The sequence below is a fragment of the Ambystoma mexicanum genome, chromosome 3p (genome assembly GCF_040938575.1).
Source record: "Ambystoma mexicanum isolate Mex_15411 chromosome 3p, UKY_AmexF1_1, whole genome shotgun sequence".
NCBI classification, from domain to species: Eukaryota; Metazoa; Chordata; class Amphibia; order Caudata; family Ambystomatidae; genus Ambystoma; species Ambystoma mexicanum.
This window is the reverse complement of record NC_090925.1, coordinates 213088691-213111905: the sequence shown is the minus strand read 5'-3', so window position 1 is coordinate 213111905 and position 23215 is coordinate 213088691. Positions and strand designations below refer to the sequence as shown.

The 23215-nt window shown below is 45.2% G+C and overlaps 1 protein-coding gene across 2 annotated transcripts in view; it reads right to left on the bottom strand.

The window, feature by feature from the left end:
• NCAPD2 (non-SMC condensin I complex subunit D2) overlaps positions 1–23215 on the bottom strand; it is a 565387-nt gene that overhangs the window by 403638 nt on the left and 138534 nt on the right. Inside the window, exons 12-15 of one of the 2 annotated variants that reach the window (XM_069650673.1) lie at positions 6666–6753; positions 6366–6552; positions 6166–6284; positions 5366–5620 (exon numbers count right to left, since the gene is read on the bottom strand). In XM_069650673.1, the coding sequence (XP_069506774.1) occupies positions 5366–5620; positions 6166–6284; positions 6366–6552; positions 6666–6753 (649 nt within the window). The remainder of the gene's footprint in view (positions 1–5365; positions 5621–6165; positions 6285–6365; positions 6553–6665; positions 6754–23215) is intronic. The other variant, XM_069650674.1, reaches the window with a different exon arrangement.

The window sequence follows — 23215 nt, the reverse complement described above, 5'->3', positions numbered from 1 at the left end:
TAGAACTCGGAGAACTCAACCTTATTTATTAGTGCAAAGGGAAAAGGTTTTTAATAGCCAATAACAAAAACAGGTCAACTTTTAAAAAAAAATAGTTTCCTAGTTTAAACACTTCCAGATGCACACAATTTGGATGCTGTTTTTGTTTTTTTTTTAAAACATTTTTTATTGTTATATTAGTCAACATTTTGAATTTTTACACAGACGAACATTGCAAACAAAAACTTTTTACCAAAGCAGATTAAGCATTTTTAAAAGGATGAAATGTAAAGAGCAACAAAACCAATCAGAACCGCCAACACAAAAACGATACCTAGAAAATCGAAACGTTATCAAAACGCACAAAAAAAAAAAAGAATCTTCTAGGTCACATTTCCAATTAATTTCAGATCATTCAAAAAACATGTTACTTTATAAGTAAGAAAAGTGTCTTGGCCTTGTGACAATCTTTCCCAAAACAGATTTGAATTAAAACATTTCGGATTATGCACAAATCTTTGAAATCTTCAGTCTAGGAGGCCACATTCCCATGCATTCTGACAGCAGATGGACCGTGGTTTGCTTTACACCCTCGCCACATCTATCACAGATATTAGAGGGGAAGGCTATTGGATCTCTAATGTGCGGTCGATCCAAACAGAACCAGATTTAGCCTAAATCTTAAGAAATTAGATCTGGCTCTTGGATTTGCAATTTTTTCCAGACATCCCAGAAAGGATCGGATAGGTTTGTCAATTTGCGTCCAAGATTCCGATAGTTTGGACGCTCTCATCTTGGCAATAGTTCTGATCCAATCCATACACTTTACAGATTCCTTTACCTTTAAAGGATTCTGAATTGGAGTATTAATTGAAGTGTCTTCCGCTACTAATATGTTATTGCAAAAAGATCTGAAACTGTTGAGAAAGATGTTATCATTCATTTTCATCGGATTTGCCACTTCAACATATAGAGGTGCTTTCTGAGGGCACAAAATCAGTCTATATAGACTCAACCATTTCCATTCCATTACTGACAGAGATCCAAGGCCTAGCTCATATCGTACACATGGAATTGGTATACAGTTTGGCAAAACAAATACATTTTTCCATAACTGGCTCTCCATTTTATCCCAGTTGACATCAAAAGCCTGCAGATAGCACTCTAAGCCATAGATGATAGATGGAAGAACCTTCCCTACATAGAATTTAATCAATGGTATCAAGGAGAATCTACAGTACTTAAGTACACTCTCTTCATTTGCGCACCCAGCTTTCTTTGTTTGGGCTCAATAGTTGTTGAAAGATGAGACATGGAGGGATAGGACGAAATCTGACACCCCAGATAGGTCACCACTTTATATGTAGGAACAGTTATGTTGTTCACATGCCATACATACGGTTTAGTTATTCTATGAGGATGTTTGAAAATTACAATCTTAGACTTTGCTGGATTTATAGCCAGGTCATTCAAATTAGCATATTCAGCTAGGGCTGTCAGTAGCCGCTGAAGTCCGACTTGGGTGTGATCCATCACCATAATATCGTCTGCATAGGCCAGCCATGAGGTTTTACCCGTTCCAATCCTAGGGACCACCAGACCCTTTTCCAACAGCCATTGAGAAAAATCTGCCATAAACAAACAGGAAAGGAGCCAATAAACAGCACTGGAGAACCCCCCTCTCTGTCTCTCTGTCTCAATAGCAGTAGAAACTAACTCTGAGGACGAAACCTTGATGCAAATGAATAAGAATATTTAGCAAGCCGTCAGGTAGACCCCATTTTTGTTTGTTTGTACCGTAGCTTATTCCTGTTTATGGTGTCAAAAGCTTGGGAGAGATCAACCCAGGCAGCAAAGAGCGGAGTGCCTGCTTTGGCCGATGACATAATGCAGGTAAGAATTAATATATTCAGGGAAGTTGATAGACCTCTCCTAAAGCCCGTCTGTTCCCTAGGAATTATGCCGTTAGAGCCCAGCTCTCCAATTCCATCAAAACGAACCCACTGAAAATTTGGCCATCTGCATCCAGTAATAATATTGGTCTATAATTGATTGCCAAATTGCGATCGCCTTTTTTATAGATTGGGATATGATCACCTCTCTAGGAATCCAGAGTATTATAGCCCAAACTGATTAATTATTTTTTAGAACTGAATTTGATAAGCCATTTGGCCCTGGCGCTCTTGAGCTGGAAGATTTCTTTATGAAGCGCTCAATGTCTTCTACCTCAAACTGCAGTGTCCAGTTTAGCTCTTGATGGGAGTAGTAGGGTTCGGAAATAATAGGAGCATATACCTTCAGAAAATGAGCCACCCATGCTTTCTCGTCAATCACTGATGCTTAGGTGGAATCCATAGAAGATTGTGCTGAATTGACAATTGTCCAGAAGTTTAGAATTGTGCAGGGATAGAGCCTTCAACATCTCTGTACAACAGCATTAGCCTATGGCATTTGACCCAGTTCTTATATAGGTTATTAGTTTAATTTGGTCTAAAGCAGTCCTCCTCATTTTTTACTGTTTTTTTAATTCTATATTTTTTGGCTCTTAATTGCTTCTTTCTTTCATAAATTTGATTGTCGAAGCAGTGTTTATGTTTGTTAGGCTTACCATTTCCCACAAAAAGCCGATATAATTACTAGGTTTACACTGTTCTATCAATTGGGAAGCAGATGTCTGCCTAATAACTCTTCCCAGATTGTCATTTAATGTTTGGCCCCCTTTTTCAAATTTCACAACTCGGTTACCCGCTATATTCACTTTGAGAGTGAGAGTACTGCAGATTTGATGAGATATCTTTAGTTCTTATAACAAAATCCAGCATAGCGTGGGCACTATCTTGAGTATGAGCCAGTTTGAAAGTTAAACCTTTCTTAAAGATATTCCTAGAGACATACACATAATCAATAGTTGAAAAGGCATTACCTCTCTCCCAAGATGGTACAAATGGGATATCTCCCGTCACATTCCCATTTAGCATAGTTAGCTCCCATTCAGTCAAACTCATCCCAAACACATCCATTCAGTGATTTTTTTTAAGAGGAAGGGATAATACATTTGTGCTAATACACTGCAAGTTCAAGTCACCCAGTATTATCAGTTCAGCCGAAAGAAATGAGAGAAGACTTCAACCAATATATCAGAGAAAAATTCTGAGAGAAGTCACCGCAGGATTCCAATAGACTGATTATAACCCAGTGGAAGAAAATCAAGTTTTCTTTGATCTGGATTCTAACCACCAGGAGTCCCTGAACTCTGTTTGATATCAAGATACATTCCTTAAAGGCCTCTTTTGCAAGCCAAAAACAGTCCTCCACTCGGTCAACCGCCCCTCTATATTCAGCAGGTTGTTGAAAAACACATCCAATACTCTCTGCCTCACCGTGCCCAGATTCACCGCCAAAAGAGCGGGGGGGCTCAAGCTTTACTGTCCTCGCCCCTCAACTCTGGAACACCCTGCCACTGAGTATTAAATTGACCAAATCCTTCCAATTGTTCAGAAGATTAGTCATTAGTTGGCTTCTGGAGAAGGGAATCCTCAAATAAACTAAGCTCAGTCCCTACTGCATTTATTGTACATACTTTGAATAGATGGACTAAGATCAGTACCAACTGTATATATTGTACATAGCAAAACAAAAGAGTTGATGGCTGGAAGGTTTAGAATAAATCTTGACCTCTGGCATTGCTTTGGGCAACCCTCCAGACCATCGTTCTTCGCCTGCCAAGCCATTACAAAAGGGGAAAAACCATATGCAAATCAGGCTTGGTCCCACCCCCAAAGGGGTAGTCCAGCCCGAACTGCTAGGTCACATCCCTTTTGCACAAGACCACAAGCATCCCCAGACATGTTTCAGCCTTGTTAGGCGTCATCAGTGAGGAGTAGCTTGGGTCTCTAGGCCCAGCAGGCAAGGGACCCACGTCTGGGCATACCCTTCCCACTTCCAAGTGACGAAAGTGTTCCTTGACCATTTCGGGGTAAACAGTGAAAGTCCCCCAACCAATTTTTAGTGGCATAGCCCTACTGAGTGTGTGCCATTTCTTTTTTGTCTCTACACTTCTCCCCTTGCTGCTTTTATTTCCTCGTTTGGGATAGCTCATTTCTATGCTGATACCACCTAGCTTTTTTTGTCCCTTTCTTCTATTCATGATAATCTTACATCTTGACTTTTAGCAAACAAGTCTTGGATGGCTGATGATTTTCTTGTCTTGAACGCTACTAAAACTGACGTCCTCTTTTCCCCCCGCTAATTATATTCCTTCGCCTTACCCTCCCTACTTCTATTTCTTTTCTACCTACGTTACTTCCCATCTCTAATGCTGCGGGCAATCTTGGCCCATATCTCAAGTCTGACCTTTCCTTTTCCCACCACATTTCTATAATTTCACGTTCTTATTGTTTCCACCTTTTCAAAAATCATACATCTAGACTGTTCAAGACTGAATCGACTAAACTTTAGGTCTCCTCTTATTTTTTCATGTCTGTTCTATTGTTCTTCCATACCTTTTGGACTACCCGTCTCACGCTTAGTCCTGCTTAAATCTGCCTTTATTTTCACAATAGGTTTACTTCTGCCTCATGATTCTCTCTTACTTGTACCCTGTGATTCTCTTTGTCCTTATCCTGACTTGATGGCTCTCCTTTCATTCTTGCCTTAAATAAAAATTTCCTCTGGTGGTTTTCAAATCTCTCTATGGTTGTGAGTCTTCCCTTTTTTCATCTAATTTTTTTATCGTCCCTCTCGCTCGTTGCCCGCTGAGTCAATTCTTATTATCTGCACAATCCCGATTTTGTTCCTTTTCCTTGCTTGCTCCCTTGCACTAGAACATTCTTCCTCTTTCTCCGTGCTCTATTACCTACTACTCATTATTTCGTACTGATCTCACGAACCATCTTTTGAGTTCCTCATGTAAATAATGTACATTTTGTATAGTATTCAAATTTCCATTTTATTTTACTGCAAGTGTTTTGTGTACAGCGCTTTGGAGTAAAGAACTATATAAATCCCAAATAAAAACAAATAGCTATAGAAATCCCAAATAAATACAAATAGCTGGAGCCTTTAACTATATGTACTTATACATTTTCTACATTCCTGGACCTGCATCATTCATGCCTGCAGTGTAATATTTCATAAACTTAAGTAAAGCGGTATAATTATCAGTAACCTACAAAAAAAAATGTCTCTCGCAGAAGAGAATGTATAATTTTTCTAAACATCTCTTATTTTATATGAGGATATTACCATCAGGTGCCGCCCTACTCCCACAGCATGGAATGTTTACACAAGAGCGGAAGCCTAGACTAGTGGCTGATCCACAGTAGGCAACAAGGACAGACTCCGCACTTGCATTACAGAAGTTTTTGCAGGCAGAACAGAGACTTACCAGAAACAGCAGTTTCATACATCATTTTGCTGATGACATTGATGGCCTCTTCAATTTTGAGGGCGAAGCTGTAAGCATCCTTCAGGTACTGCACCAGCATCTCCTGCTTCACTAGCTCCGACTGCTCCACCGGTGGGGCAGCAGTGCTTTGTACTTTTGGTGAGCCAGTGGCAGCAGGTTCATTCTCAGAGCTCTCTGGCGCTGTGTCAGGCTGATCCAGCTCAACTGTGGCACTCTCAGCACCACCCTGCTTACCTGGACAGCAAGAGAACAGAAAATATAAAACAGGGAGAGTAATGCTAAAACCAGGATTCAAAGTGATGGGCCACACGGCGGAGCTTGGCGGGAAGAGCCAATCTTTTCAGCGACAGATTTGTAACATGTAAACCTTACCTCTACCTGAATATTCTTTAGGACTTAAACCCTTAGTTCCCTTCTTAGGGTTCTTAAACCCTAGTGCTCTAGACTCCGATGACAGTTTCCGATCAGAGGATCACACAAGGGGCCCTGAGAGCATGCAATTCTCTCCTCACTTCTCCTTTACACCACTGCTTTTTCTGCAACCACCCACCCTGAACAGACTTGAGCTGTAGTTTCCTACAGCCCTAATAGAAAACAGTTGGGCCGATAAAACCCTTAGTAGATGAGAGCAATCAAGGAGGGCAATATGGCTACTGCACAGGAAGGTTACAATTGTCATGCAAAAGAAAAACCTGCCTTAAAGTAGAAGTCTGTGAAAGACGTTGCAACGCTGTAGGTGGTGCCTGGAGATTTAAACCAATTACATAAAAGCCATTTACCAGTGAAAAGCTTCTCCAGTATTCCCAAGATCTGGGTCTCTTGCTGGCCCTCTTTTTCCAGAAATAGAATGCTGTCCTTGAAGTGCTGAGTGGCCTTCTGTACAAGAGCAATGGCGTGCCTGAGGAAGGAGAAGCAGAGCGCAAGGTGAGAGTTCTGAGGCATGCAGACCATCTAGGGGAGCACAATTCTAGAGACTCACTTGTAATTGGTCTTTTTCAGGAGATGTGTAATACGCTCAGAGACCTGTTGAGCGGTCTCGTCTTCCCCAATGCCATCAACCTGTTCCTCCTCCTCCTGCGGAGGACCTTGCAGTAAGATCTGCAGGTTGGACTGTACCTCTGGTAACATCGCCTCCCACTCCTCCTCGGGGGTAATAACAGCAACTGCTAAGTAGAGGGGAAAAGAAAAACACACTCAATTAAGATGTTGGTCAGAGACTAGGCTGATGAGCCATGAAAATAAAAGGCCTATGTTGAAGCCCTGAAAGACTAAGCATTACCAGGTGCTGCTGCTCTCAGTTTCTCCTTCAGCTCCCTCAGTTTAAGAGTTTCCTTCTCCAACGGCTCTCTCAAGTCCGCACTGCTGAGCTGATTGTGAAAAAAGAAAATCATTCATTAGACCAACTAGTACTAGAATGAGCAATCTAGTCTGATGAAGCGTTTCAAGAACCATTCGGAAAAGTCATCTCCTATATACACATTGCTCTCTCTGGACTGCTGTGCACATTAAACTACATGCCACATTTCAAGAACTCAGGTTGACCCCCTCCATAGAGGAACGAGGACAGGGTTAATGGAGCAGGTACAGGACCAAAAATGGAATGACAGGTTTTTCCCCTGTGGGGCAAAGAGACTGCAGAACGAGACTATCGGATCAGTTGAAAGCAGCAGGTCATACAATCTCGGCGTGGTTAAGTGCCCTCTTAAATACTATACCAAGCAATTAATCGCAAGCGTATATCCGGTCACGATTTCTGTTGGGCAGAAAATGTTAAGTGGTCTTTATTGAAGGCGTTACTATGCATGAGAAGGAGAAATTACTTACCCTAATGTTCTTTCTATGGATTCTTCGCCCGCAGATTCCGCGTCAGATAGATATCCATTCCAGCGTCAGCTGCTTGTAGAACTCAGGGCGTATTGCAACTCGACTCAGCCGTCAACCCCATCTTGCCTCGACGCAATGTGTCAGTGCCGGAGATGTCGGTAGTCTTACATATATTGAGTCACTACGCCCCTGTACCTCAGTTCTCCCCCGTGCTCCAAGCTCAGTTGACAGAGGAAGAATCAAACAATTCGGCTAATCAGCCACAACTCATAGTAAAAAATAACCCTAGCAATGGATTGTGTTTTTTTTTTTAAACCATGAGGAACAAGGGCCAAAAAAACAATCCAGAAACACTGATAAGGTGAAAGGTAGCCCTATAGACGAGAGCGCACTCTTTCTCCCAAGAAGAAGTTAGCCATTAACTGCAGGGACTTCACAGCGGGGTAGGATTGTAGGGTGATTAGGAATATCTGCGGGAGAAGTATCAAGAGAAGGAACAAATTACGTACCTGTAACTCCTGTTCTCCAGCATGGGTCTGGCACGGATTCACATACTCATGAATATTCCACGTCGTCAGGCTACGAATCCTCAGATAAAGAAAAAACTGTTTTGCTTTAACCTGAACAATTTCTGCCCCCATCCAATGAGTGGTCTCTCTAATCTCCATCTTCAGATTTGGTCAAACATGTGAAGTGGAAGTATGAACCAAGGAGAGCCACAAAGGGGGAAGAAGGGAGAGTTTGCATGTGAATCCATGCCAGAAGCAAGCTAGGAGTTTCAGGTAAGTAACACGTTCCTTCTCCAGCCTGGGGTCTGGCATGGATTCACATGCACACGAATAAGATTACACAGCAGAACATATAAACAGCCTTGCAAGGCTCAATAGAAGCAACATACTTAACCCTGGAACAGACTCACCTTAAGCAAAGAGGGTGCGCAACACCACTTGGCCGACCCGTGACTCCTCCCTGGAATCCCTGTCGACGCAGTAGAATCTTGTGAAGGTGTGCAAAGACCTCCACGTCGCAGCCCTGCAAATTTCGAGCAGAGGCACTCCAGAGAGAAGCGCCATCATCGCTGCGATGACCCTGGTCGAATTGGCTCACAGCCGGCCAGGTAGAGGTCCGTTGGCCAGACGATGGAAGCCTTAGACAGGGCCTTAGAGTTGATGTCTTCCAAAATCCTTTGTGCTCGACACAAAATTTCAAGGAACGAGCAACGTCCAGCAAATGCAACGCCCCTTCAGTGGGCGACGAAGGATTCGGGAAGAAGACTGGTAGAACCAAAGGCTTGTTGAGATGGAATTCAGAAGGAACCTTCGAAATAAAGGTGGGGTGGGTCCTTCGCACCACCCTCGTAGCATGGAAAGACAAATACGGTTTCTTGCATGAGATCGCCTGAATCTCCCCGACCAGCCTGGCTGAGGAGCAGTCATCCTTGAAAGGAACTTCAGAGGGGCCAGATGTAAAGGTTCGAAAGAAGGCTCCATCATTTTAGTCAGCAGAACGTTGAGCTCCCATTCCAGAGCAGGAGCCTTCACTGGCGGAAAAGCCCTGAAGAGGCCCTTGAGGAACTCCTTGACGAGCGTGTGCGAAAACAATAACTTGCCTGGTGTTCAGGTGTACCGGGAAATGGCAGCCATGTGCACCTTGATGGAGGAGTCAGTGAAAGCAGGTACGGAAGGAGCTGCAGGGCTGTGATGCGCAAAGGAGTAATCTACTGCACCACATTGTGAAGCGCTTACACTTGTGAGCCTAGCATGACAGCGTAGGACGCCCTGGCTCTGGCCAGAATCTTCTTGTATTCCAGTGTGAGTGTAATGCCCAAACTAGGGTTGCAGAAGCCAGGCTGTGAGGCTCAGCGACATTGTGCCGTGGTGCAGTATTGTTCCGTCTTCCCGGCTGAGAAGTAGTCAGATGGACGGAGCCACTTACAGACGGAGCAGGTCTGAGTTGAGGGAAGGCATACAGGGACAACTAGCCTGTGTCAGTAATCGTACGACGGGTATGGAATGAGGTGCGTTTGTGTATCAGGATGGAAACCCCTCTTTTGCCCTTGTGTGGGCAGTGTGCGGCTGTACCGACCCTTCCACAACACAGTTTCCTGGATTCAAGTGCATCAAGGTGCGTTTCCTGCACAAACACAATGTCACTCTGCAAGTCCCGCAAATGATAAAGTATCCGCCGTTACTTAATAGGATGGCCAATTCCCTGAGCGTTAAGGGTTACCAGGCATAGTTCAGTCGCCATTCCACTGGCCAAAGGAGCAACGTATTGTGCAAGACTCAATGTTAGACACCTGCATAATAGGGCCGCCTATTTTATTGATCATATACATATGCGTGTAGTAAGTTCCAAATAAATCAAACAAACAACTTTGGAACATTGTTGTAAATATTGGGTTAGCAAATTTTACCTCAATAGGAGGTCGAGCAAGCCTATGCATAAGGGGAGGTGGATAGAGGCCAAGCAATCCCATAAACCGCCCCCCCACCCCACACACCCCTTGCATGTCCGTGACCCTGTTAGGGGTCATCAGTAGTTAGAGTAAACCAGAGAATAACCAAATGAACAAACAGGGTCAGCGTGGCTAACTGCCATGTGAAGCAGACTTGACTGTATGAGGCTCCTGCAGATCCAAGATTAAATAAGCTATTAAAGGAGTTGCAACTATTCATAGTAGTTTGGCTATCATAAGACCTTCTGCAACGGAGGTGCATGAGCTCTTGTAACAGTGAAGAGCACTGTCTGGAAGAGATGCCGTGTTCCGATCCGGAAATCTAATCCAGCCCGAAAAAAATGGCAGCGATCATGAAATAGCCCGGGCGAATGCTGCTGTGCCGTTCCAGCAGTGCCGTCAGTAATAAGGGCACGGTTCCCAACACCTGGCCCCGCCGGCTCGACAAGTCTGGGGAGTGCGGAAGTGAGGGATAGGGCTGGCTGGGTGCTTCAAGCTCCTGCAAGAAGCCGATGAGGCGGTCTCTGCGGTCATGCGAAAAGAGTGCCGGTGTGGCAAACCAAGCAGGAGCAGTAATATACGGTTCCTGAAGTTGCTGCAGAGGAGGTGTACAGCCGTGGCTGCACTTACCCATGGTGAGCCCTGCTCGAATCGGCTGACGATATGGGGAGAGAGCCAGAGATCTTGCTGCGACACGCGTATTATGGAGGAGCTAAGAGATCCCACCCCACCGGCGCCTGAGGATGAACGCGGTAAGTAACACGGGGTACATCATCAGGCTACGTGCTGGAGGCCGTGAAAGGCAGCGGTGGACTGACGGTAAGGAGCAGGGGGTGGGGGAGGGCAGGAGCGTTAGCCCCGTGCCCAGTGCATTACAAAGCCAAACGGCCCAGAAGCAGGCTGCTCCCAGGGCCTCACAGCTTATGAACAATCTGAGGCCATAGCACGATAGTACAGCAGGAAACATCTTGACTGGTGAGCAACTGCACCCTCACCCCAACACCCCCCCCAAGAAACTTCAGGGGGTCGCTGATGATAAAGGGAGGTTGCTAGCACAGGAACCTTTGTGAACAGTGCCAATACACAATAGACACAGCTGCTCCAGGCCCAGAGCTGCGATATATTGCCGGAAGATAAGGAGAGGAGCAATTGCCTGATCAATGCCCTGCTGCTGCAAATTACTATGCATTATCACAAGGCTGACGTGTAGGAGGGGGGCACATCTTGCAGGCAATAAAACGCCCCTCGAGCAGGAGCATGAACTAAGTTGTGCACTGGCCAGCGGGATGCGCAGACATAGAAGTACCGCAGGGCTGAGGATTGGAGTGGTGTGGTTTGCGGGCAAGTTACAAAATCATCAGTGCAAATTGGCTCTCTTCATTCAGCGCTGGCCCTGGGTGACAGAGGACTCGTCCAACTAAAGCAGGCAAGGCCATAACCAGCCCTGTCTGCAGTGAATGGACAATGCCACTGGTCCTAGACTGTAGTCTACGTGAGGTGCTACCCAGAGTCCGGGTTGGGCCATACTGGGAACGAGTGAAGCGGTCACAGGCACAACTGGGGACACAAGGCGCAGCACAGGCCCAGAGTGATAGCAAACAACGCTGCAGGTACTGGGCAAGTGCATGGGAAGAGGCCATACCTAGCACCTACTAGGGGGAGTAGGCCACGTCTGCCGAGCCTGGAGGCAGCCAAACAAGGTGCGGACCGAGGCCCAAGTCAGCTGCCTCAACTCCGACCCGAATTACCCAGATATAAGACTGAGAAGGACGTTGAAATAAGTTGTGAAGGCGCCACAACGCTCCGCCGGCCCTCAAGAGCGTGTCGAGGCAATCATATGGCAATGAAGGGTAATAAATCCAAAGGCAAACAAAACAACCACGATGGAAACATTCGCAAAAGGGCAAGCAGGCCCTGCTGAGGACAGACGTGGTGACAAGGAAGAGAGTCCAACCACGGGCCCCTAGGATACAACGGACTCTGGGAACCAACAGTTACTGAATGCAATAGCGGCACTATAAACCACCCTGGAAGTCAACATTTATGAAGTTAGGATAGATGTAGGATTGCTGCGGCAAGATGTACAAGTAATCTGCAAGAACAAGGGCAAGAAAATACTAGCGGGTGCAAACAACCAAGGAAGTCCATATCCTGCAACAGAAAGTGAAATTGCTGGAAAAACGAGCAGAAGATGCAGAAGGATGGGCACAATGCAACATTAGGATAGTGGGCCAACCAGAGGTAATGGAAGGGTCCGACCCAACCAACTATATCAAAAATCTGCTGTTGCAGGAGCTATGCCCCGGGGGTCTCACACAGGTTCACTATAGAACGAGTGCACCAATCGCTAGTCAGGAAACCACCTCCAGGAGCTCCACCCAGGCCTACCATTGCCAAGGTCAATTACAGGGACAGGGAGAAGATACGGGCCTTCTCCAGATCAGGGGGCTGCACACAAAGAGCCTCTGCCAACTAGCAATATTCCTGGACTACCCCTTTCAGGTGCAAAAGAGGAGGGCCCAATTCATCTCATACAAAGAAAGACTCAGTAAAGCAGTACTAAAATATATGTTGATATACCCTGCCAAATAGAAGAGTCTCCACAACAGCAAGGCCTTGTTCTTCGAAACGCCGTCTGAGGCAAAAGACTGGATGGACAGCATGCAGATCCCAGCAGAATGGATCACGTATAACTGAACGGGGCAGGTGGTGCTCTTGAAGTCTATAATGGTATACTGTCGTGAAGAGCTAACAAAATAAGTTGACCGTCAGCACAGGCTGACGGCAGAGGGAAGACTACTATGGTCAGAGAGTGTTCAGTCTGCTTTGTGAAGCTGGAACATAATGCAAGAACACCACAGGAGAGACACAGAAGCCTAGCAAAGGGGATGTAACCAGCAGACCCCTCTGCTACCCCAGACTTATTTAGGGTACTGGATAGTACCCGCCCGTTGGGCACCAAGAGCCAGGTCCCAGACTGGGTTTCTATGAGCAGAAGCAGGGAAGTCTAAGCATGCATAGCATAGCTGGGTAGTTTCAGTTTGGGGGTGTTCTATGTTGATTGGTGGGGGGGTGTTAAACAAGGATGAGGGTGAGAAGCCTGGTATGAGAGCATCTAGTCTACACAAAAATGAGGTAAATGTCCGGGGCAGATTACCAGCCCAGCGGAAGCCTATGGAACTTACTATGCAATGATAGGAGTCATCAAAATGATGACCTGCAACATCCGGGGCCTAAATAATTATGGCAAAAGACAGAGGGTGATCACCTATTTGCGCAGGCATAAAGTGGGGATTGCGCGTCTTCAGGAGACACATCTGAAAGAACTAAAACAAGGGAAACTGGCCAAAAAGTGGGGAGGGGTGGTGGTGGTGGGTTCCACATACTTGGTATACTCCAGAGGCGTTCTCATTTGGATAGCGCCATCAATTCCACTCAAAGTCCTACACAAGGTAGACGATAAGGGAAGATCGTCATCATACATGCTATGCTAGAGAACAGGGAAGTATGTATTGTGAATAACTACGCGCCCACTCATGATGCAACAATATTCTTTAAGTGACTGTACACAAGATTAGGTCCCTATAGGAACGCAGTTACGATATGGGGGTGGGATGAGATTGCAGTTGTACCCTAAATCCCATGGTAGCCAGATCTGACAATAGGTTCAGAAGACCGACCCGCCAGCTAAGATCTTAGGCTCCCTTCTGAGTCACTCAACTAGCAGACATTTGGAGGGCACTTCATAGCGATCTATGAGACTACTCTTACTATTCTGCCCCACAAAGTATATACAAGGTTAGACTACCTGTTCACAGAGGAGGAACGCTTGATGGAATTCGTCGAGGCAGAATACCTTGCTAGAGTCCTGTCAGACCACTGCTGATCAAATGGGCGATGACTGCCCCTAGACCGCCTATACCCAACTGGAAGCTCAGAAGTGAAGCGTTGGTAGATACTGCATTCAAAGAACACACAAGGAAAAGCATAGTGGAGTTCCTGGAAGTGAACGAGGGTGGCATTAAACAAGTGGGCACGGTATGGGAAACAAAGTAGTGATAAGAGGAGAGATGATAGCCAAGGTGAGGTGGGTTCGGAAAACCATCACCAAGAAAATACTGGAAACAGAAGAAAAAAAAGAAAATCGCTGAAATTGAGCAGTGGGATAGTGCTGGAGAGGACCATCTAGAGGAAGAAATTAGACTGAGACAGAGGTGTCTTGGCCATTGAGACAGGCGGGGCAAATTTGACTATGCAAAATTCATAGAGGAGCCATGCACAAGGTGATAAACCAGGTAGGATGTTAGCTTTGCTGTATAGAAGCGATAAGAAAACTCCAATATACTCAATCCATAAGGCTGAAGACAAATTAGAAAATACGCAGGCTGGCATCAATAAAGTGTTTCAAGAATATTACATTGAACTGTACAAAGAAACACAGACAGGCTGTATAGAAGAGCTACGAGAAGCACTTAATCTTATTGCTCTGCCAAACCTGGAGGAGCAGCAAATAAGCTCACTAGAAGAGCCCATAACCACAGAGGAGGTACCAACAACAATAAGATCACTGCCCTCGGGTAAAATCCCGGGCCCGGACGGTTTGCCTGGGGAGTATAAGGAGTATGCAGGTATCTTGGCGCTGCTCCTAGCCAGAGAATACAATGAAGCCTACGAAACGGGGATCCTCCCAGACAGTAGGAGAGGCCTTAATCATTCCACTCCTCAAACCTAACAAATGCGCAACAGACTGTGGCGCCTGCAGACCCCCGTCTTTGCTAAACCAGGACAGCAAGATTCTCACAGCAATACTAGCGGATAGACTCAGGAAAGTAATAACTACAATTATACCCCCCCCCCGACCGAACAGGGTATGTCCCGGGAAGAAACAGCTCGCTGAACTTAAGGTTACACCATATGTAGCACAAGAGGTAATTCGGAGCATTGTGCCATGGCTTCATTGGATGCGACCAAAGCATTTGATTCAGTGCACTGGGACTGGATATATGCTACAATGGTCAGAATGAGAATCGTACCGCTTTATATGAAATGGGTGAAGTTAATATACACCGAACCAAGGGCAAGGGTCAGAAAAGGCACAACTTACTCAGAAAGATGGGAGTTACAAAAAGGTAACAGACAGGGTTGCCCTCCATCTCCAATGCTGTACATAATTGCAGTAGAGCCCATAGCAGCATTTCTACAACAGGAATACAGGGATACAGGCATAGAAATTGTGCGGGTTAAGCACGTCGCCTCCATGAACGCGGATGACAAGTTACTATATATACTAAATTCTAAAGAGAATCTGCAGCATGTATTAGAGGTGCTGGATAATTTTAGTGTACTGTCCGGGATAGGTATAAACAAGACCAAATCCTGTCTATTCCCTCTGGTACAGCTGGCTGCTATGGGTGAAACAGAACTGCTGATTCTATCCCTGCCATGAAGCAAGACATCCTTCAGATACCTGGGTCTAAAAGTACATCACGACCATAAGCAAGAAGATGTTCACAATATCATTCAGGCTAGAGAGGGGCTGACCAGGTAAAAGCATTTGTGGTGTAAGTTACCCTTGTCGGTAGCACTACCGAGGCGAATGCAATGCTTTGGGAAGATCCCATATAACATACCTAAGAAATTCTTTTGAGAGCTAGACAGGGACTGCAGGAGATTCCTATGGCAGGGTGGAAGGCACAGAGGTGCACTCAACATGTTGCAAAGACCCTATGCTCAGGGAGCGCTAAGGATCCCCAACTTTGAGCTGTACTTCCTAGCGTGTCAACTGCAGTACATAATACATGTGATGGTTGATGACCCCCACAGCTGAGAAAACGCTCCTACAGCCGGCGTTAAAAAGGTTATATCTGAAAGACCTTGTATGGGTGGCACGACAGAAGGTACACACTTATCCACATCTTGTAGAGTTAGGCATACAAATATGGCAGCGGACCTGTAGAATCTGGGGAATTGGGGACCACACATCGCCACAAACACCTCTGGCAGCAGTAATGTCAGACGAACAGGGATTACAAGTCGGGGTGCGTGCACATTGGGAGACTTGCAAAAATAGGAGACTTGAGAAGTGGAAACAAGCAGTTTGATTTTAAGCAATTGCAGGAATCTACGGGCACAGTTAAACCACCTATTCCACATTATGGCTACCCACTTTTCACGTGTTCAGATTGCACATATCCACACACAGAAGGAACACAGGGCCGTCATATCATTTAGACAGAGGTACACAATGGACTAGAAAAAAAAAATCATATTTTAATCAGTAGCCACTATATTTTATAAAACTAAAAACAGAAAATACAAGCATCATTTTGACACATATATGCCCAAATCATATCTAAATCTTTCCAACTCGACTTATATTTCATATAGAGATCGAAGGTAAGGTTAGTATTAGAGGGTAACATTGTCCAAGGCTCATATTAATGTATTTGCCCTTTCTATTTTCATTATACACTTATGTCAACACTTTATCGTGTTTCTGGGTTCAAGAATCTGAGCATACTAATGAGCCAATCTACATAGTGAACTCCCTTGGACCAGTCTTCAGGACACTCCTCATTTGACACACGTGGTAGTTTTTGGCGTGTTTTGATGGCACATAATCAACTTTGCGTACTATGCTGCAAAAAATCCAAAACAATGCTGCATATTAAAAACAAGCTCTGTACCTATACGTTATCTCTGTTACCTACGTTGTGCGCATCTTGCACTAACCTCCAATTTCTTTTAGGCATGTGAAAAGATGTTTCTCAGATGGTGTTTTTCTAAAAAATACCCCATCAGTGGCTATTATTGCACACTATTGGAGAAAAGATGCAAAACATTTGTTTTATTAATTACTTCTGCATATTACAACACAGGTTTCACTGCAGAGAAACTCAATTCACTTGTTTCCCACACCAGATTTTTATATTAGCAGTTTTTTTCAAATTATTTCTAATCTTTTGTTTTTCCTTACACATATCAGTTTATTTTATCATGTCTTTTTAAATAAAGACACGTAAAAGCCTTTGTGCTGTTCAAATCAATGGGATCGCTATATTGACATCTTTATGCTCTGGGGCGGTGGATTGGAAAGGTTAAGTGAATTCTTAATTTGGCTGAACCAACAAGAACCATCTATTAATTTCACTATGACCATCAATAAAGAAAAAATAGCCTCTCTCGACCTGGAGTTCCTGCGTATTAAACACAACTGAAGTACCAAAGAAGAGTATGAAATGCACAGTAGACATCGGACTAAGATTGAAAGAACGGGGCTACCCTGCTCATACTATTTGTAGATCACAAAAAAGAGCTAGTCATGCTAATAGAGCAGATTGCTTAATAAAGCAGACGAAAATCAGAGGACAAAATTACGTGTGTCGCCTCCTTTTCACCTATTAACAATGACCTACGCAAAAGCATTCTAAAAAATTAGGGGGTGATCAATACTGATAACTTCAAAATAAACAAACCGTGTTTAACGCATGCCTAATCTACAAGATAAATTAGTTCACACATACCCATTGAATAAAGCGAAACAGCCCACCCAAACCACCCTGTGAAACTTGCCCCCGGTCACTGGCCACTTTAAATGTGGCAACTGTTCAGTGTGCTACCTAACCAGTAACATCAAAGAGATAGACCTGAAGGGGCGTCTCTGGCAGCTGAAAACATTCTCTAACTGCCTAACCAGCTGGGCGGTCTACGGTATAAGGTGCCATTGCTGCTTGCTTTATATATCAGAAAAACAAAAAGACCAATCCGACAAAGGCTCTGCGAGCACCGTTCGTGTGTGAAAAACGCAGTAGTAGACAAGCCTTTGGTGGCACCCTATAAACAGGTGAAACATTCTCAGGAAGATGTATACTGGTTCATTATACAGACAGTTTCCATTCACCCTCGAAGAGGTAATCGAGATTTAAAACTAAGGAAACTCGAACAAAAGTGGATCTTTGACCTAAATTCGGTCAAAGAAGGGCTCAACGTCACCAACGAATGGGGTCTGTTCAGTCACTAACCTTGTGCAAGTGAGACACACATACATCAGGTGTGGGGTCTAGATGTAGCCTACTGTGAAATCTACGATAGGTTTAGTAGATCAGACAAGTTTTAAACCAGTGTGGAAACGGACGTTTTTCAAAACAATTGTAAGCTGACTATGCCCCACATGGCGCTAGAAGGCCATGAAAATAAAAGGAAATAGAATGGAATTATGATAATCCTTTCCAAGCAATGCAACACGCAGAAGAAATGCATGTCTCAACTAATAAAGGATACATTTCAATCAGTTAAATTATTTCTGTAACAAGGAAATAAATATGAATATTAGCATGTATGCTAATATGGACCACACAAACTAGCGTTTAACAAACTTCAAATTGAAAAACAGATCATGGTGCCATACAAGCTAATTGAAAGCATGAACTTAAGAAACCCAAGATGGCGCCTGGAAACGCACCAGTAGTGAGTAAGAAAAGAGCAGTGAAACGCTGCTCTAGTAACTATATAACACATGGCTGGGAAACATGTGGGTGCTGCACGATGCATCCAGCAACAGTGAATTAATTGACAAAACAGCGTGAAGCAAGTGGTTGGTGCGTGCGATATTTCTGAAGAGAGAATAGTGGAATGGGTATATATATATATATATATATATATATATATATATATATATATATATATATATATATATATATATTCCCTCACAGAACTGCATGCAGTATCTAGCCGTAGTGAACATTGATGAAAATAAAATCATTGAAAATAAATATACCTGACCGGAATTTTTCGACCTGGTGAAAACGTGGCAGCCTGCAAGAGGCAGTAAACTTCCCGTTATCTTGTAGTAAGTGCAAAATGTATGTGTTTATAGGTAACAAGTTAAGAAATATGAATCGCGTGAGTGATTGCTATATATATAGATATATATATATATATATATATATATATATATATCTATATATATATAGCAAAGTGAAGCTTTTCCAGGGAAAGGCAACTGATGGAATGCACTCCAGTGAGCAGCTGCGAGGGGAAAAATGTCCCTGCGGCAATTAAGAGGAAACAAAACACCTCTATATTTCCTGGCAACACAGTTTTCTTTATTGATATGTATCGTGCCAGTAATACTATCCCTAGTGTGATGTCCACTGTACCCATGATCCCTCACGCGTCTAGGACCCTCAGATTGTATTTTTTCTGACATGAGGTAGCGCGAGTACAGAAAATCCAAGCAGATAGAAAGAAGACTTCAAGCATCCATGCGCCTTCTCTCAGAGGGGAAGGAAGGGTGGTTCGCATGTGAATCTAAGCAGATACAAGCATCAGAAATACGATTACGGTGAGTAATGTATCCCTTCTGAGGCTTGTGTAATCTGCTTAGATCACATGCTGTGCATAGATTAGCGAGCAGTGTTAGAAGAAGGAGGTGGGATGTGAGAAGGGTCATGAGCAAATAAATGTCTTAGAACCGCTTGTCCCACTTGAGTATCTGTCTTGGAATGGGCGTTGATGCAGTAATGCTGAGTAAAAGTGTGAATAGAGCTCCAAGGAGCTGCTTTGCAAATGGTGTCAAGAAGTACATTTGCAATGAAAGCCAGAGTGGCCCCAATGCCTCTTGTAGAGTGGGCTCTTGGCGTGAAAGGAAGAGTTTTTTCAGAAAGGGAGTAACACAGCTGGATACAGTTAACAATCCACTTAGAGATGGCACCTTTAGAGATGCGATCTCCCTCTCTGCCTGTAGCTACGGAGACAAACAGTTGGTCTGTTTTCCTTAACGGTCTGGTTTTGTTTACATAGTATAGGACCACCCTACGTACATCTAGGGTGTGTAGTTTCACCTCAGCCGAGCTTTATGGGTCTTGGAAGAAAGCCGGAAGCTCGATGGACTGGTTCACATGGGTATAGGGTGTGTACGTAAAACCAGTTTATCTTTATGAACTGTAAAGAAAGGATCCTGCACTGACAGAGCCTGAATTTCACTGACCCTTCTTATAGAAGTAATAGCTACTAAGAAGGCCGTCTTATAAGTCAGGTGTTTGAGACTGCTTTTATGCATGGGCTCGAAAGGGGGCGCCATGAGTTTAGCTAGCACCACGTCAAGGTCCCATCCTGGTGGTGGGTTTGAAATTGGAGGGTGAAGTCTCTTTACTCCTTCCATGAAGGCCTTAACCACTGGTACTTTCCACCACAACACCTTGCTATGGGAGGTGGTGTATGCTGACAGAGCTGCCAGGTGTACCTTCAGCGAGTTAAAAACCAACCCTGCGTCTAGCAGGTGGAGCATGTCTGTGACAATTGTGGAAGGAGTGCAATCAACCGGGTTGATTTCCTTATTCTGGCACCAGATAACAAATCTTTTCCATTTGTCAAAGTAGCAGTGCCTCGTGTTTGGCTTCCTAGATTCTTTAGGATGTCCATACATCTCTGTGGTAAATTGAGATGTCCAAACTATGACCTCAGGAGCCATGCTGCCAGGTTCATTGAGTTGGGTGGAGGATGCACTTTGTGACCCTTGTGCTGGGACAGTAGGTTGTACCAGCCAGGGAGTTTGATGGGTTTGCACACCGCTAGTCTGCGTAAGTGTGGGAACCACGGTTGTCTCGCCCACATGGGAGCAACTAGGACGAGCGTCATCGTTTCTCTGTTCATCTTGTTGACCACCTTCCTGATGAGGTGTTGGTGGAAAAGCGTACGCAAACATCCCTGACCAGTTCATCCACAGGGCGTTCCCCTGGGAGTCTGGTTGGGGGAACCTGGATGCGAATCCTGGGCACTGTCTGTTTTCGCTTCTGGCGAATAGGTCTATAGTGGGGAAACCCCACTGAGAGTAGATATCTTCTACGAATTCTCTGTGTAGACACCATTCGTGTTCTTCTGGGAGGGGATATCTGCTCAAAGCATCCGCCAGAGAATTGAGATCCCCTGGAACATGTTGAGATGACAGGAAGATGTTTCATCTGAGTGCCCATATTCAAATTTTCTGGGCAAGCTTGGACAGATTTGGCAAACGAGTCCCTCCTTGTTTGTTCAGGTAAAACATGGCTGTAGTGCTGTCCGTCAGGATCTGCACGGAAAGGTTCAACAGGTAGGGCTCGAACGCTTGAAGCGCTCTGAAAACTGCCAGAAGCTCTAGCAGGTTGATCTGATTCTTGGCCACTGAGTGAGACCAGAGACCCTGAGCTGTATGGTGGAGATGGTGTGCTCGCCACCGTGTCAGGCATGCGTCTGTTGTGACTACCGCCTGTATCTCGGATCGTAAAAGGGTTTCCCCTTGGACAGATTCTCTTATCCACCAGTGAAGGCTTTGTACAAGTGTTGGCGAAAAACAACCACTAGATCGTCCCACTGACCACTTGCCTGAGACCACTGTTTCGCCAACCATTCTCGCATGGGACGCATGCGTGGGGGACCAGGTAATTACATGACGCCATCATGCCCAGCAAGCGCATTGCTTTGCATACCATTATCTGGTGACCGGCCCGATATTGCGGAATTTGCAGCAGTATATTCCGAATTCTTTCCTCTGATAGAACGGCCAACCACTATTGAGTGTTTAAGACAGCTCCTAGGAACTGTTTGGAGGTGCTTCGCACCAGACTTAACTTTCTCGTTTATGGAGAAACCTAATTCGAAGAGGAGGTCGATCGTTCTTTGAATGTTTGTTCTGCAAATTACTGGGGTCTCCCCCGTGATGAGCCAGTCGTCCAGGTAAGGGTACACTGGGATTGCCTCCCTGCGTAGGTGTGCCGCCGCCACCGCCAGTACCTTGATGAATACCCTTGGAGCCGAGGCCATCTTGAAGGGCAGTACCTTAAACTGTTAGTGCTGACTGTCCACATTGAAGCGCAAGTACTTTGTGTGCTGGGACCATGGAAATATGAAAATAGGCATTTTTCATGTCCAATATTGCCATGTAATCCCCCTTTTTTTAAGAGGGGGATTACCTCTTAGAGAGTAGTCATGCGAAATCTTTGGGGCTTGACATACTTGTTTGCAGGCCGTAAGTCCAATACTGGGCGCATTGTCAAATCTTTTTTTGGCACAAGGAAGTAAGCTGAATAAATACCCTTGTTTACCTGGTGTCCCGGGACGAGTTCCATCGCATCCTTTGCTAGAAGATTGACGATCTCTTCGAGGAGGATCTTCTGATGGTCCAATGAGTGTATTTTTTGTCGTGGAAGGTAGTTTTGGGGACGCTCTAACAGTTCTATGCAGTATCCTGCAGACACTGTGGACAGCACCCATCTGTCTGATGTGATCCCTTCCCAAGCTTGGGTGAAGTTGGAAATGCGTCCCCTTACTAGGGATGCGTGAGAAGGGACCCTGAACGGAACGTCACTGTTTTGGTGGAGGCGTGCCGCCGCCTCTACTGGGGCTGCCTCTACCTTTACCAAGTCCTCTTATTACCCCTGCCATAACTCTGGGTAGACTGGTGGTTGTTGCTGTTCCATGGGAAGTTTGTCCGTGTGGGCGACGAAAAATTGCTATTCCCTCTTTGATTCGGGGGTTTGTTGGTTAATTGGCCCAGGGATTTGAGAGTCTCGTACTCATCCTTGGCATTTTTCAGCACGTCCTCTACCGCCTTTCCAAACAATAGATCCGGCTCCACCGGTTTATCTATTAACGATGCTTGGGTCTCAGGTTTGAACCCAGATTGCCGTAACCAAGCATGTCTTTTGATAACAGTGCTTTCTGCTATCAATCTGCCGGAGTTATCCGCGGCATCAAAGGTTGCTTTTAAGATGCAACCGGACACGGCTCTTCCCCTCCGACGCAACTCGTGCCAATTGGCTCTTTAAGGGTTCTGGGGCGGAGTCTATGAGTGCTGCGACTTCTTCCCACTGGTGGCAGTTGTAACTCGCCAGTAGGGTGGTGGAGTTGGCAATCCTTGCCTGGTAGACGGAAGTGGAGGCTACCTTCCTACCCAAGCCATAAATCTTCTTGCTCTCCTTGTCGGGAGGAGCTTCGGACGATGACAGGGGTGTTCCCACCCTCTTTCGGGTGTTCGTAACTACCAGGGAGTCCGGTTTCAGATGCCCCCTAATGTACAGCGGGTCTGATTGGGCTGCCCTGAAAAGCTTTTCGATCCTGGGGTTTACTGCCCTGGTGAGGTTGGGATTTACAAGTGAAGGATCTATCCTCCTTTGTATCGATTTAAGGATAGGGATGGCCTGGGCAACAGGTCTCCTTTCTCCCACTAACTCTTCGGCAAAGTCCCTCTCTTCTTGTGCTCCCTGGGTGTCAATGTGGAAGTGTTCTGCCGCTCGGGACAAAACTTCATTCAAGAGACGTTGGTTGTCGATAGGGGAGTCGGTAACCGGGGGATCGTTGTCTACTGGGGAATCTACCCTGTAGGTTCCTGGGTCGTCCTCTTCCTCCTCTTGGTCCTGGTCATCCCCATAGTAGCCAGTCCCAGTTTGGTCTTCCAACATGTCCAAATCAGGATTCTCACTAAAAGGTGGATCTTCATGATATGGAGTGTAGGGCTGTATACAGAAAGGGTCCGAAAACCTTGCTGGTGCTTCAACCCGGGACTTCTTACT